We start from the raw sequence: 14,262 nt of genomic DNA, 5'->3' as shown, positions 1-14,262 counted from the left end.
TCATTAAAAATAATTAACCATTTTTGTAGTATATCTTTACCATATAATAATGCATAGTTATCTTCCAAAAAAGGAAGTCAGCATGTACTCTGAATCAAATTACTTAGCCTGGCTCAATAGTAATGAAAAACTTATATTCAAAGAAGCGTGGCAATCAGGGGCAATACCAGCCTTTTGAGAGGCAGTTCCTCCATTCCATGTCCTGGTAATGATTATGTGATCCTACAATCCTTCACTAATTTTAAGAACATGGTGTGAAAGTTTGTGTCTGTTGCAAAACTTTAAAACAGAAAGCTGGCAATTGTGGCTTTGAGTATATGTAGACTTTGTAAATCACAGGTGTTCCCTTGTTCTCTACCAATACATAGACTACTCTTAGAAATTTAAGATTGGTGTAAATGAATGAAAATGTTTAGGTAACCACCAGAAGAAACACCAGAATGAGGTTAAAAGCATGACCCCCACTGACAGCCAATAGCACATTCATAGAATTCATCAGAAAAACTGATGAATGTATTATTTTGTCAAGACCACAAGGCCTTTACTCTAGTAAGAGCATGTCATGATGACTCAATGTGAGCAGAAGACTGTGCTCAAAACAAAAGGATGTCAAAGCAGCATGTAGTATATGTCATTCCTTTCCTTTTGAGCCCAACAGGAGCAATATTGTCCTAGGAATGTGAAGACAACAAGCATCAGACTTGCCTAAAACTTAAGGAAGTAAAAGTAAGCAAAAACCTCAGTCAAGAGAATGGGTTCTAAAGCATATAAAAGACATGTCTAAAGACCAGCAGCTTGTTGACAGTCAAGAAGAAAAGACCTAGCAAGGACTTGATGGCAGGTGGCTCTTGTTCATTTTCTGCATCGCACACAAGTGATCCTGGACAAACATTTAAATCCAGACATTTTGGTACACGCAAGTATGTGAGCATGAGGGTGTGAGATAATTAAATCAATGAGAGAATGTGTCTGAGTGGTGAAAATTAATTTACTTGGGGATTTTTTAAATATATATATATATATATAACTTCTTCAATAAAGCCTCACATAGAGTTTTGCTTCACTGATTTGATGTGCAGTGGCCAAAACAAAGAGTTAAGAAATCATCAAAGTCAATTTGCTTACTTGAAAACATACATATTAGACTTCCCAATATTTGCCACCAGTCAAATATTTAACTTACCAGGGTGACCAGGGGTTTAGTTGTTTCTTAGTATGAATGACAGTACAAACTTCGATGACTGAATATGAAAAGGTCTCATCAAAGGTGATAACCTAATTGGTGGCCCAGTATATAAAACACAGACTGAAATACTGACACCAAACAGTATGGCAGCAACCCTAGAGCAATGTAAAGGTTCTGCTATGAGTTATAAGCTTCAATCTTTGCTAAACACCCCAGTAAAGCTTGTGTGGAGCTTCAACCAATATTTTTGTTTCTCATTTTCATCATAGGATTATTAAGCAGCACAATCTTGCACCTACTGGTAGCACATGGAGGACCCTGAAAGGCTTCTGTTTGTTTCCTTCAGTAGACGATGCTTTATTATGACAAGAATTCACAGCAAGGCCAATAACGATCCAAAGAACAAATCAAAATAAATGGAGTTCAGGGCTTTATCAGATCAATTTCAAATTGATCTTTACTGTTGTCCTGAATTCTTATTGCCTGCCTACCCTCAGTCCTGAAAGTGAGCAGAACATGTAGAACAACAGTCAGCTCAATGAGGTGGAGCAGCCAGCAGTGATATCACTGAAAAACATTACTGGACACAGTAGGGGAACAAATGACTCTTGTAAGCTCAGGACACATCTTCAGCTTGTAGCACAGCCATAACCTCAGAGGAGAGAAAGAAGTATCTCTCACCAGGACACAGGATATGCAAAGATTAAGCATTGTGTATATCAGTGACACAGCTGTGCCAAGAAAGAACTCATGCTGGCATACCTGTGATTCTCCAGTCATTTACATGTATGTGCTGCTGTTGGCACCAAAAGAATTTAATTTGCACATGAAAATATCAGAAACTGCGTAAAGTCAAAGAAAATATGATGTAAAATATTTCTGAGGATCAGCAGTGCAATACATCAGGGCAAATCTTACATCATTGAAAGAAACTGAACTCCAGGGAACAGTTCCTTAGGTAGGTAGAACACACCAATCTCAAAAACAAAACAAAACAAAACAAAACGATGCATGAGATACCTGCTCCAGACATAGAATATTAAGTCTCTGCAGAGGCATGGACAAAGGAAGGGGAATCTGTATGTTTTATCAGAAGGCTGTGGAATCTGTGCTGAGTCCTCGTGAAACTTCTGTCTTTGTGGAGAAGCAATGTCTCTATTCCTGGTACTGCAGTGATGGGCAGCTGAATTTTTAAGTGAATGACTCACTACAATCATGCAGAAACATGATAATAAGGTCTCACTCGGTTGTACCCTAATTTATCATATCCTTCGCCTCATGTCTTTCTACCGTCACATGGACAGCTGGTCTGGAAAGCAAGCTATTAATCAATCTCTGCTGGTCAGAGGAGGCCAGTAACAATTCTTATCCAAATGATTTAGGTTGTCATTCACATTTCTCATTTCAGCATGCATTTTATTTTGAAACACTGGTCCTCTTTCTGTGTACTTACAGGCACTCAATGCTCACTGTCAGACTCTGCACAGTCAGAGCCCAGCTTCTAATTCTCTGCAGCCAGAGTTACTACCAAGGGTTTATGGCCTGACAGTAATTGCCTAGGTAGTGACTAGGTAGAAAAATAATAATGTAAAGAGAAGAAGGAAAGAGGAAGCAATAAGCAGTTCAGCCAGAGATTTAAGACGCTCAGGCTGAAATGAAGATTGGTAAATGCAAAAGGGAGAGAGGTTTGTGCCATTAACACAAAATTAGTGGGAGTTCTTTAAATAGATAAATTGTGAAATGGGCAAGAACACAAGGCTAGAATTTCCTAAAAGCGAGGAGATGAGAAATACCATATATCTAAAGAAACATTCAAAATGTTTTCAGAAATGATAGTTAAGCAAAATATCTGATAATTCAGATAAAAGGGCAGTGCTGAAACTCTCGGTCACATCAGATACTGTGAGGAGCTGAAGAGGGTAACAATGAAAGACATTCCTACATTTCATCAAAAACCGAGGGAAGAGAAATTGCAGTGAAAAGACGGAATGGAAGCTGAAATCACAGAAAATGAATAAGGAGTAAAAAGTTTATCTCATGAGTCTGAAGGTGAGGGATTTCAATTCTTAAATGGTGAGTTGAAGAGAAAGCTGCAATCAGTGGGGACTCTCTGAAGATAATGCACATGTAGACATTCCTGTACTTACACCTAAATAGGTGCTCCCTCAAGTGCTAGAAATTTAAGGAAGTGGTAAGAAAATAAATTACTGGAGTAGAGGGGTGGCCTTTTGGGTGGGTGGATCAGAAGCATGGATGGACACTGGATGATGAAAGAAAATAAGGGCTAAGGGCTTGGGATTTGCCAGTAGTTTAAAAAAAAAAAAAAAAAAAAAAAAAAAGAGAGAGAGAGAAAAAAGAAGAGAAAAGGGAAATTAAAGGAGCTCCACTACTCCACACTACTGAACTCCAGCAGCCATGAGAATGAAAATTGCTATATGGAAAGGAACTGTGTGATTAGTAAGGCATATATGTTTGTTAATTTGAATCTTGGCACTCTTCACATGGAAAAGCCAGACAAGCACACATAAATACTTGTATGGCCTGAAACAGAAACAGGGGAAGAGGGGAAAACATTCTCTGCTGAAAAAAAATGAAAACAGATATAATCATATATAATCATGATATAGGAACATGCTTCAAAGAGTAAACTACAATCAAATGTAGAATAATCTAAAAACAATTTGATATTTTAAAATACAATAGATAGAGCAGAAAGTAAAATGCCAGGAATATTAAAAAAATAATCTGCCAATTATTTACCACTGCAATCCCAACAGATCTACCACAAAAGTCCAACAATATTTAGAGGGCAGCATTAGCAGCAGTGTGGCTTCTAATTGGGAAGACTAAAACTCTAGAGACCAGCTGCACCTCATTTTGTTCAGTTAGCTGCAGGTAAGAAAAAATTCTCTGGTCTCTCTTGAGGCATTTCAGGGGTTACCTCCAATCTTGGTGGATTTAATCATCATCTTGTGTTGTGCTTGCTTCTCTCCCTTTACTTACAAAGTGCCTGGGACAATAAGATTCCTGATATGGTGCGTATTATAAGTTTTTTTTTTGGGGGGGGAAAGAATAAACTCAGCTCCGTAGAAAAGGAAAGTCACAGGCTTGGCCTTCTGAAGTCCTGTCAATGCAGGCTGTGCACTGCAATTTCAAGCAGGACACAATCTCTTGAGTTGTGGTTTCCCATATAACTTTTCAACCGCAGATTATCATTATTAATTAAACTATCAGCTTGAATAAAAGTGGAGGAGTTGATCTTAAGACTACATTTGATTTGTAATCTCATGAGCTAGTTTTCCTTTCTATTCATTGTTTCAAAATTAGGAAAATAAATTTTAAGTGTATTATTTTGTAAATTAATTAATTAGTTTCTGTCATTGCCACTGGACAATGCTGTTTAGACTAAAGCAGAGACTTTATTCAGGTAATAGTGTGAATTAGGGTGTCTCTTACACAGTAAAAAATGGACACTAGCTCAAGTGTTGAGCTGATTATCATTTCAATGTGAGGTCCTGTATCCAACAATAAAAGTTAAAATTATCACTGTGCCCTTCCTAATAAGGAACAATGGAATTTTTGTCTGTAATTTCCAAAATGTGCTATTTAATTAGATTAAGCATTGTTATTGAATAGTGTAAAATATGAATGACATAAATGGAACGGATATTTTTAATCATGGAAGATGATGAATTCTGGTTTCTAGCTACTTAACTTATAACCAATATGACCTAGCTTTTCAGTGCTTTTATCTGCTTTTATGTCCTTTGAACAAAATTAAATTTCAAATTATTCTTCTTCTACACACTCATATTATTGAATTACATTGAATGTTATAAACTATTATTACTGTTGGTTAGAGACTTTAACAAGAGTTTTTCCATTCTGTTTGGCAGAGCCCTTGAAGAAATATTCCCTGTAGTCAGAATTTATATGTACACAAGGATTATGAAGCAATATGACTTTCTCTTACATAGAAATAAGAAATATAATAAAATGTGTCAGGTTTCATACTGACTACTTTGTTAATGTTATGAATATTTCAAAAATAAAGCCAATAAAATATAGAAAGATATTTTATCTTTCTAATTAGAATTTTATCTTTCCATTTAGAATTTAGGACAAATACAACTCACATGTTTTTAAATACTATATGGTAGGTATGCATTTACATGTCTAAAAATAACTTGAAATATTTCTTAATACCAATATTCATTGCTGAAAAATCAACAAGTGAGGTTTTTACTGTCAACACTAAAATAAACCATCTGCATATACATGTACAGTGGCAATATATCTCAAGCATTAAATTCTTCTGTAATATATTCTATTTTTTAAGAAAATAGAAATATCACTGTTACTGAATATGAAATATTCAAATATATTGCTGGTCATTATTAATACAACATAAAAAACCAACTATACTAAGTGCAAAAGAAAAATTACCTAATTTTTCAAGTTTCCATTTAAGCATCTTTATTCTTTAAAGAACACTGATGGGAGCTGACATATACTACAACACTTACATATATGTTATTAGGAGTATCTAGTCTACTTCACTGAGTGCTTCTGAAGTTTTTAAAATAAATATTCACTAACATTCAATATACACAGGGCTTGTTTCTTACAAAAATCTATAATCCATTATAACTGATCAATGATGTCAATGTCTTATAGTGCCATTATGTTATGAAATCAAGGGAAATATAAAGTTATAAACTGCCAAGATTTATATTAATTATATTATATTGAGTGAATGCATACCCCCACAGACTTCGCCATCTGCACTTTCACACTGCCGATCATCACATTCGCAGTTTTTACCATGAACTCTGTTGTCTCCTGGAGGGAAACAAGTGCATTGGCCACATTCACATTTCCCTGTAATAACAAACAAATGTCTATGAGTCACAACTGCAGTGAAACAACTGAAATAAGACAACAAACTTATTCCATAGTCTACCTCCCAAAGACAAAGTACAACTCTGTATTAATTAAAGTCTCCACATAAGGCCTAAAACAAGACAAACAACAACAACAAAACACCACTATCCCTCTTCCATGGCAACCAGAAGCAAAATATATCATTGTCACATCCTGATGAAAACAGCAACAATAAGCAGTCATTGACATTTTATCTGTTTCATATCTTAACTTTGCATAACAGAGCAATGCCACATGTTTAACTGCATAATTAACCTCTGTAATTGATCTAAAATATTTAGCACAAACCTCGGAAACTCCTAATGAATTTGATTAGAATTAAATCATTCATGCACAGGACAAAGATGCAGTCTACTTTATTCATGTAGAATCACAACTCTTTAAACACTCTCTCAGGTATTTGGAAAAGAAAAAAAAAAATCTATGATTTTTATTTTCCAGACTTGATGAAATAGAAGTAGAAAGCACAACCTCTGTCAGAGTTCCCCCCCCCATCAATCTGTTCACAGGAGAAATCTACAGAGCTTAAAAGGGGAACAGATTCAGCAAGACCCACAGATTTTCTTCACCAAAGCTCTCAGAGCAGTCAGAGCTAAATGGTTAGATATCAAAATAAATATATATATATAAAATTAAGGACAATCTTAAATTACACAAATACAAGGAAGACTCAAGTCAAGGTAATGTTGGTTTTGTTCCTTCCTAACTTCTAAGTTTGACTGCATATTTGTAAATTCTTTTAACATGATGCTACTACATGTATAAGAATGCACAAAATATGACACAAGCCAGGGACCAAAATAGCAAATCTGATAGGCTTGAGAAGAGCCTATGCAAAAAGAGAAGAGCATATGCAAAAATAGGACCACCAGAGACATGCAATGGGTACAGAAACAGCTTTTTCTCTGGATCTAATCTATCCATAGCATCAGTGTGACTCAGCACAGGTCTGGGACACAGGTCTGCAGAACCCAAAGTTACAGTAGCAGCAAGTATTGATCCAAAACAAATAGCCCTCTAAGCACAGCCTTTCATTATGTATCCAAACAGTTCATCATGGGCATTATTTTTTTTCAGGATTTGCTGAAATATTTTGCCCAATGAACAAGGACTGTTAAGGAGAACCTTAATGGGGCTTTTCTAACTGTAGGCTTTGTGACAATAAAACTTTTTAGGTCAACATACAACCAGATCATTGTTACTCCATATTTTGTCAGCTTATAAATTAAATTTGTTACTATTCTTTTTCAACAGTCAGTCTAATTAAATCAGATTGTATCAATTCTGGACAAAATTTCCAGCTTATTTTATAGCTGCCTTGCTCTTCATCTTTCCAAGCATTAATGTTCATTGCATTTTCAAGCTGAAATTGTGTGTGCCAGGATGCAGTCTAGAAGAATGCTTTATGATTATCTAAAGTGTTGTAATCTTAAAAAAAATAAAAAATGCTGATTGAATTAATAGCAAATACTTCATGATACCTTTGTAATATACATTACTCTAAAACAATGTTGCATTGGCAATTGTTTGAAGATATTAGTTCCAGAAAGAAACATTATAGGAAGTTCATAAGTTCACCTACCATATCATGAAATACACTTGTATTTGGTAATCGTCAACATTTAAAATAGAATTGTATAAAGAATGATTGATATTATTTGCATGCATTGCCTAAGCTATAATTATTTGCTAAGGAAAGCTACATTAGTAACTGCTACAAAATGGCTCCTTAACACTTATACATATACAGAGACTTTTAATCTGTCCAACTTGTCACTGTTTGGGGATCTCAGTCTCTTTATATCCATCCATCTTAGACATCCTGGCTTCTTCTACAACAATGTCACATCACCAAGCACAGTCAGCTGCCCCTAGGCAGATAGGTACCTGGTGAACAGGACCCATCTGTTGTGAAGACTATAAAAATAAACAAAAGAACTGTCTTGAACTGGTGACAAGGAGGATGCCTGAAGGACAATAAAATCAGTTTAAGCAAGTTGTTTTGAAGAGAGGAGTCAGCAGAGATGGAAAATCCTCCAGAGGGATGAGCAAAGGAAGGTTCTGTAATGAGGCTCCTGCATGTTCTGTAATTAAGCATTACCTTCTGTAGTATGTAATTTAATAAGTGAGAATGACTTGAGAGACCAGTGTTTGGGCACTTGCACTGGAATGGGATCAGATTCCTCTCAGTCCCTGCTGCAATTAGTATTTATTTGTTTTTGTTCATGTGCAACAGTTTCACTGGGGAAAACCTGAGGAATACCCCACCTCCAGGCAGATAGGGCACATTTTTGTCATGTATGAGATACAAGCTCAGTTTGCCTTTTCAAAATTGAAGGGGATTTACTTTCTCGCTTCTCTCATCTTAGCTAATGAATAAAACACCAACATTCAAACAGGCCAAGTTCCTTGTTGGTACTTGTGCCTCACATTTTCTTTTGGCTAGCTTTCCACAGAGTTTAGGGTATGATTTAGATCATCTGGCTATGGATCTCAGCAGAGCTGGTTGTTTCTTGAAAATGGACAGAAACCTCAGTTAGCTAGTACTCTGGAAAAGAATTTCCCTGAGCTATTTCTTTGCTCTGAAATACTCACAGATACAGTCATAATAGCTGAGTACACTGCTCAAAGTGGTACTCAAATTATTTCTTCACAGTTCCTTTTCCAAATATGACAAAGACAGCACAACGAACGTGAGAAGGGAATTTAGTGGTGGCAGTAAATAACTGCAACTTTGTACTGACTTAAAAAGTATGTTTTCCTCCAAAAGTACTGAGATTTTGGTTAGATCATGTAAGGTGGGCACATTCTGGAGGTAATTCAGCAGAGGATTTAAATCCATTTTGCTTCTGAACAACTAACTAAATGAGATGCAGCAAATGTAAAATTCAAAGGCTGAGTTTATCACCATATAGATAAACACAAAAAATTAATATCATTCTGTAACAATAAATTTCAGGTTTCTTCCCTGGGAAATGCAGAAGATGTCTGAAGGGTGAGTTTGCTTCAGCCGTACCTTGCTACCTTGTCAAATGTGTCTGCTACTGAAATAATAGAAGCCACACCTTATTCTGCAACCTTATTCTCTTGGTTATTGTGTTAAAATACCATACAAATTCAGTCGTTCAAAAGTAATTTGAAGCTCACATTATACTGAAGAGGGATCAGCACTTCACTAAACACACCCTTTCTTTGTCTGGAATAATAGGTTTACCATAGCAACCTGATTATAGAGGGAAAGCTACTGCCAAATACATCCTAAATTCTCTTTAAATTCCAGGGCATACAGAAACAATTAAACACATGAGGGCTATAATATTCATCACCTTTTCAACTGTCTGAGCGAGAGCTACACTTTATGAGTAAAGAGAAACAAGTTCACCTCAGACATTTAATAGCAACTGGCTTCCTCTCCTCACTAAACAGGGACAGTAAATTTCCTCATCTGATGACTTCAGATGAAGGTAGCTTTACGATGGATGTTGTATTAGCTATTAGTATTGAAAAGCTTTACCTACTTATTGCAATGCAAGATTCTAAAAATAGAATAATTATACAAGACATTTATTTGTCTACAGTCTTAACATTTCCTCTCACTCTGTTCTGCCATTGATGTCAATAGGAGTCTTAATTTATTACTGCTAATTGTTATTACTTGAAGATTGAAAAAAGACTAGCTTAGCGCTTTTTGTTGTTGTTTTTTATAAAGGGAATTAAAATGCCACATCTCATTAAAACACATGTGTGTTAGGTAGCTGACTCTAGAATTTTAAAAATCTGGGCCCTAAGCATTTAGCTTTTGATTTTATTCATCGTTTACTATAGTAGTTTTTCATTTCTTTTGTCCAACATTTATGAAAGCATAGCTAAAGTAAACAGTGCCTTAGACTTACATTAAATCTGCTGCCATGCAAATTGCTGTGACACTAGCTGCTTGCATTAAAACCAATTCCGAGCTTCCTACATGGACTGACTGAAAGTCTCTTTTATACAGATAATTTTTATTTTAAAGCACTGCACTAGAAGTATATAACTTGTGTAATAAAACATTTTTACTCTTTTATTGCCAGCAAAAGCATCAGGAAGAAGCAGCAATAGCTTTCAATGTAAAAATAAACACAAAATATAATAAAATGTACTTCATTGTCTTTTCCTATCTATAACTCTAAAGCATAAATAATCTTTCTGTGCATGGTGCTGATTTTTTATCTTCTAAATGAAAACAAATAAAGTTTTGTTTGTTTGTTTGTTTTTCTCTTATGTGTAAGGAATACAGTACCAAACTGCAGCACTAGCCTTCAGCACAAGCTGAGATTGTGCTGAAAGCAAACCAGGTTCATCAGCACCTAGGAAGGATGGTGTTTCACACTGGTGATGAACAGAAGGCAGTGTTCCTTCAGGAAGGACTTTTCTGCCCCATGGCTGTCCCAGGTTTAGTATCTGAAAACACTAACTAACAGAAAACACAATTTATTTGTTATCAAGCAATCTCGGGCAATGAGCAGCTTTATTGCTGCTGTGTCTTTGTTGTCATCAGAATCCATTTCATGCTGGACAGGAGCAGTTGATCCAAAATAATGTTGATAAATGGCAAATTAAAGAAGGGGGGTGGCAAGATTTGCACAGATGATCACAAAGTTTCAGGGGACATGCTGGGTGGGGGGAAGCAGATATGACAAGGAAGTATATAGATAGGATATAGCAGCTTTAGTTAAGCAAAAGGAAAACTCACTGATTGGCAGAGTCAAAAGACTGCCAAAGAGAATAAATGGTACAGCAAATGAGTAGAAAAAATGCAACACTTGCCAAAAATAGTGTGGACAATCTCATCATACCCTGCTCAGTCTGAAGCGTTAAGAGCAAGTGTAATCCAGTTGAGTTTAATCGATGTGGAGAAATGCATAAACTCAAACAGAAAACAGTGAACACACAGTTTATTTAGCATCTCCCATTCCCAAAGTAGTCTGCAATGGGTTCCCATACCTAGAATGGCTTTTCATTAAAATAAATAAATAAATAATTGTTCATATAAAAATAATGTACTGCCTAAAAAAAAAAAAAAAAGCAATGCCTTATAGTTTTCTTCACGTTGCTGGGGTATATTAATGCTTTCTCTTATGCTAAACAATAGAGATGACTTGAGGAACTGTTAGTTTATTACAAATTTAGCTCGGTTCTGACATAGATGGTTGTCATATAGTCAATTGACACAGAATATGTAGAGATTTGAGGAGGGCTTAATATTTCATTATAAAGAGTAATTAGGACAATACATGGAAGGATTTCCAGCTTTTAAAATGTTGGTAATTCTTGGACCTAGAGGTCAGTTTCTGCGGTGCCAGATAAAGGAAACATTTGGAAGCATTTTTAATAGGTGCAAAAGTATCCTTACAACCTCTTTAAACATGTGAATATTGGCCTGATCTCACACAACGAATGAAAACCTTGACATTAGTTTCTTGCAAGGATTTTGGGCAAGGAGGAGCAATATTCTGCTAGGAATATCTAAACCTGAAATTCTCTAGTTATATTGGAAAAAGTAAAAGTTTTCCTCTTCTAAAAAAGCTTTATGAACTTCTATCAGTACAGTTCTGTCTCAAATGCTCCAACATGCCTGATGATTTCTGATGGAATGGCTAAATGGGCTGGTGCTACCTCTTTGGCAAAATTCAACATCTACATTAAAAATGCAGTCCTCCTGCTGGACTCGAAAACTCTTTGTCTGCACTGAAAGGCTATTTTACCTTCTCAGAGAAATGAAGAACATCAGAGTCCTAAATGTGGCTTGTTCTCAGTAGAGAGCTGAGCTGTAGCTGTGGAGTGAGGGAGGTGCCCTGTGTTGCTCACCATGACATACCAACCACTATCACAGGTATCAGTGTTGGTGCATTCTTGGTGAACACCACAGAGAGGAACAGACGTGTGTAGGAGATGCATTACTAGTGTGGCGTCTTAGCTCTGCCGAGTCCTGCACCTCATGAGTCTTTGCACAAGATAGAAAGCCTAGGACGTGAAATCCTGCACAACAACCTCCTTGCATTTGAAACATCAGATGATAATAATGATTCTTTAGTACTGGAACAGAAGCTACAAGAATCAGGAAGGATTGTTTTTAGTAGTGTTCACAGAATTGCTGTGTTAGGGTGCTAGAGACCTTGGGAGGGTGTTTGTTTTTTTTTTGTGGAAATCTGGTGAGAATTGATCTTTCCTCACAATGTTCAAGCAGCAAGCACTTTGTTCTGCAATATATTGTGAATTATAAAAATGTACATTTAATTTCTCATATATAAGAAAAAGTGTGCTGCAACTATTACAAGAACCACTTGTTCAGATTTGGTTAGGGAACTAACTCTTTCTAAATCAATACACAGAAAAACAAACATATGCCTTAAGTCTACTCATAAAAAGAGATTATTTGCAGCATGACTGACCCAAGACCTGAACTAAAGATATAAAAGCTCCAGAGAAGAGCTTAGCTGAGTCATGCAGACATAAAATAAAATGAAAATTGCTTTAATAAATCTCAAGTCAAGTTTCCAGACTTCAGATCTGTGAACTACTTTTTGTGTCAAGAATTCTCTACACTGAAGTGAACTTGTAGCAGCGTGCTCAGAGATTTTTATTAAATAGCATCAACAGTTGCTAAAACATTTAAGTGGGTTAAATATCTGTATTTTCCTTAGTCTAAACAGCCAGCTGTCAACTGCAAAAACTGCATTAGGTATTACATTCAGCACTATTCATGGGTCTATAGTAACAACAGTCTACCTCCTACATCACATAGCTATAACACACACCTAGAAGATTTGTATCTACAGTCAATGAGTTCTTGTTCTAGGTTGTATTATATTACCTTAAGCCTGTATGTGACTTCCAAGGCAAAGACACTTTCACTTAATGCTGACATTGATATCTGTGTTTTTCTTTTAGTGTCCGTATCATGCTTGGAAAACCCACCCCAAGCTTGAGTTCAGTGCTCAGTGACACTGGGCCATCCAATTCTATATGAAACACCATAGTCCCATTGCGTAAGTGCTGGGAACAGGTTGTAGGGCATCACAAGGCATATGCTATGCTGGGAGTGTCATGGTGGCTGTAGGGACTTTGCTGTGTACAGTTTACTGTGTACAAGTTACCAAAAATCCCTTGTCTGCTTCTCACCTACATTCATTTTCCTGCAATGGCTATTGGTATCAGGACCTGACCAAAGAAAAACCTCAAAAATTCACAAATTAAGAAACAGTATTGTTAAAGCTGTCTCAGACTCATCACTATTGCATGTATGTGTTAAGAATTTTTTCAATAGTACAAAGTACCAAATTGTCCCTCTTATATTACAATGTATTGTGTTGTTTGTTTTTTATAAGACAGAAAATGTTTTCTTCTTTTAATCTGCTTTAAATTGAGTTACTTTATTATGTGAAACTGTTTTTAAAATTATCTGACAATTTAGTTTTTCCCTAAGGAAGAAAAAAAAAAAAAAAACACCACAGAAAATAAATATCCCTAAGATAAATACCCTGAGGAAATAAAAGATAACAAGTATTTTATCACAAACAACAAAAAATCTCAGGGCAGTTTCTGAAACTGAATATCCAGGGCTGTAAAAGCAAGCGTTACGCAACAGCAATTGCAAATGGCTGAGGCTTGCCCCCTGCTTTAATACAGGCAGCATGTATGACTGGAAGCCTAATTGCACAGTTGGCATATGGCATCTGAAGTAAATGCACTTCCTTTGTGGCAGCCTAATAGTGAAATACTTCTTTAGACAAATCCAGTCAGCAGCAGCACTTTACAGATTTAGCATCAGATAGTCTTTTACAGCTCTAGCTGATCGTCTCTACTGATTTGTTTCTTCTCTTCCATGTTGCTTTCCTTTTTTTTTTTTTTCCTTCCTCCTCCCTCTCTTTAAACATTTGGGTAAGAAACACTGCTGTGCTTCTAGTTTCCTTTTTTTGTTAACTTGTTGACATCTGCTATCATCATTAAGCCGGCATGTCTCCTCCATCTGCCTCTTGTCAGTAGCAGTGCTTTGAGGACACCCTTCTTGAAGGTTGCTATTGTGTTTCTGCACAGCCAACAGGGGATTTCTAGAGGAGTTCCAGGAGGGGAGTCATCCACAACACTCCTGC

At 36.2% G+C, this 14,262-nt stretch overlaps 1 protein-coding gene across 2 annotated transcripts in view; it reads right to left on the bottom strand.

The window, feature by feature from the left end:
* The window catches only part of ITGBL1 (integrin subunit beta like 1), a 145,875-nt gene that overhangs the window by 14,884 nt on the left and 116,729 nt on the right, over positions 1-14,262 (bottom strand). For both annotated transcript variants that reach the window (XM_068677823.1, XM_068677812.1), the window contains one exon: positions 5,951-6,067. In XM_068677823.1, coding sequence (XP_068533924.1) covers positions 5,951-6,067 — 117 coding nt within the window. The remainder of the gene's footprint in view (positions 1-5,950; positions 6,068-14,262) is intronic.

The sequence above is a fragment of the Anas acuta genome, chromosome 1, assembly GCF_963932015.1.
Source record: "Anas acuta chromosome 1, bAnaAcu1.1, whole genome shotgun sequence".
NCBI lineage: Eukaryota > Metazoa > Chordata > Aves > Anseriformes > Anatidae > Anas > Anas acuta.
Note: the sequence above shows the minus strand (reverse complement) of the source record. Positions and strands in the feature narration are given on the sequence as shown.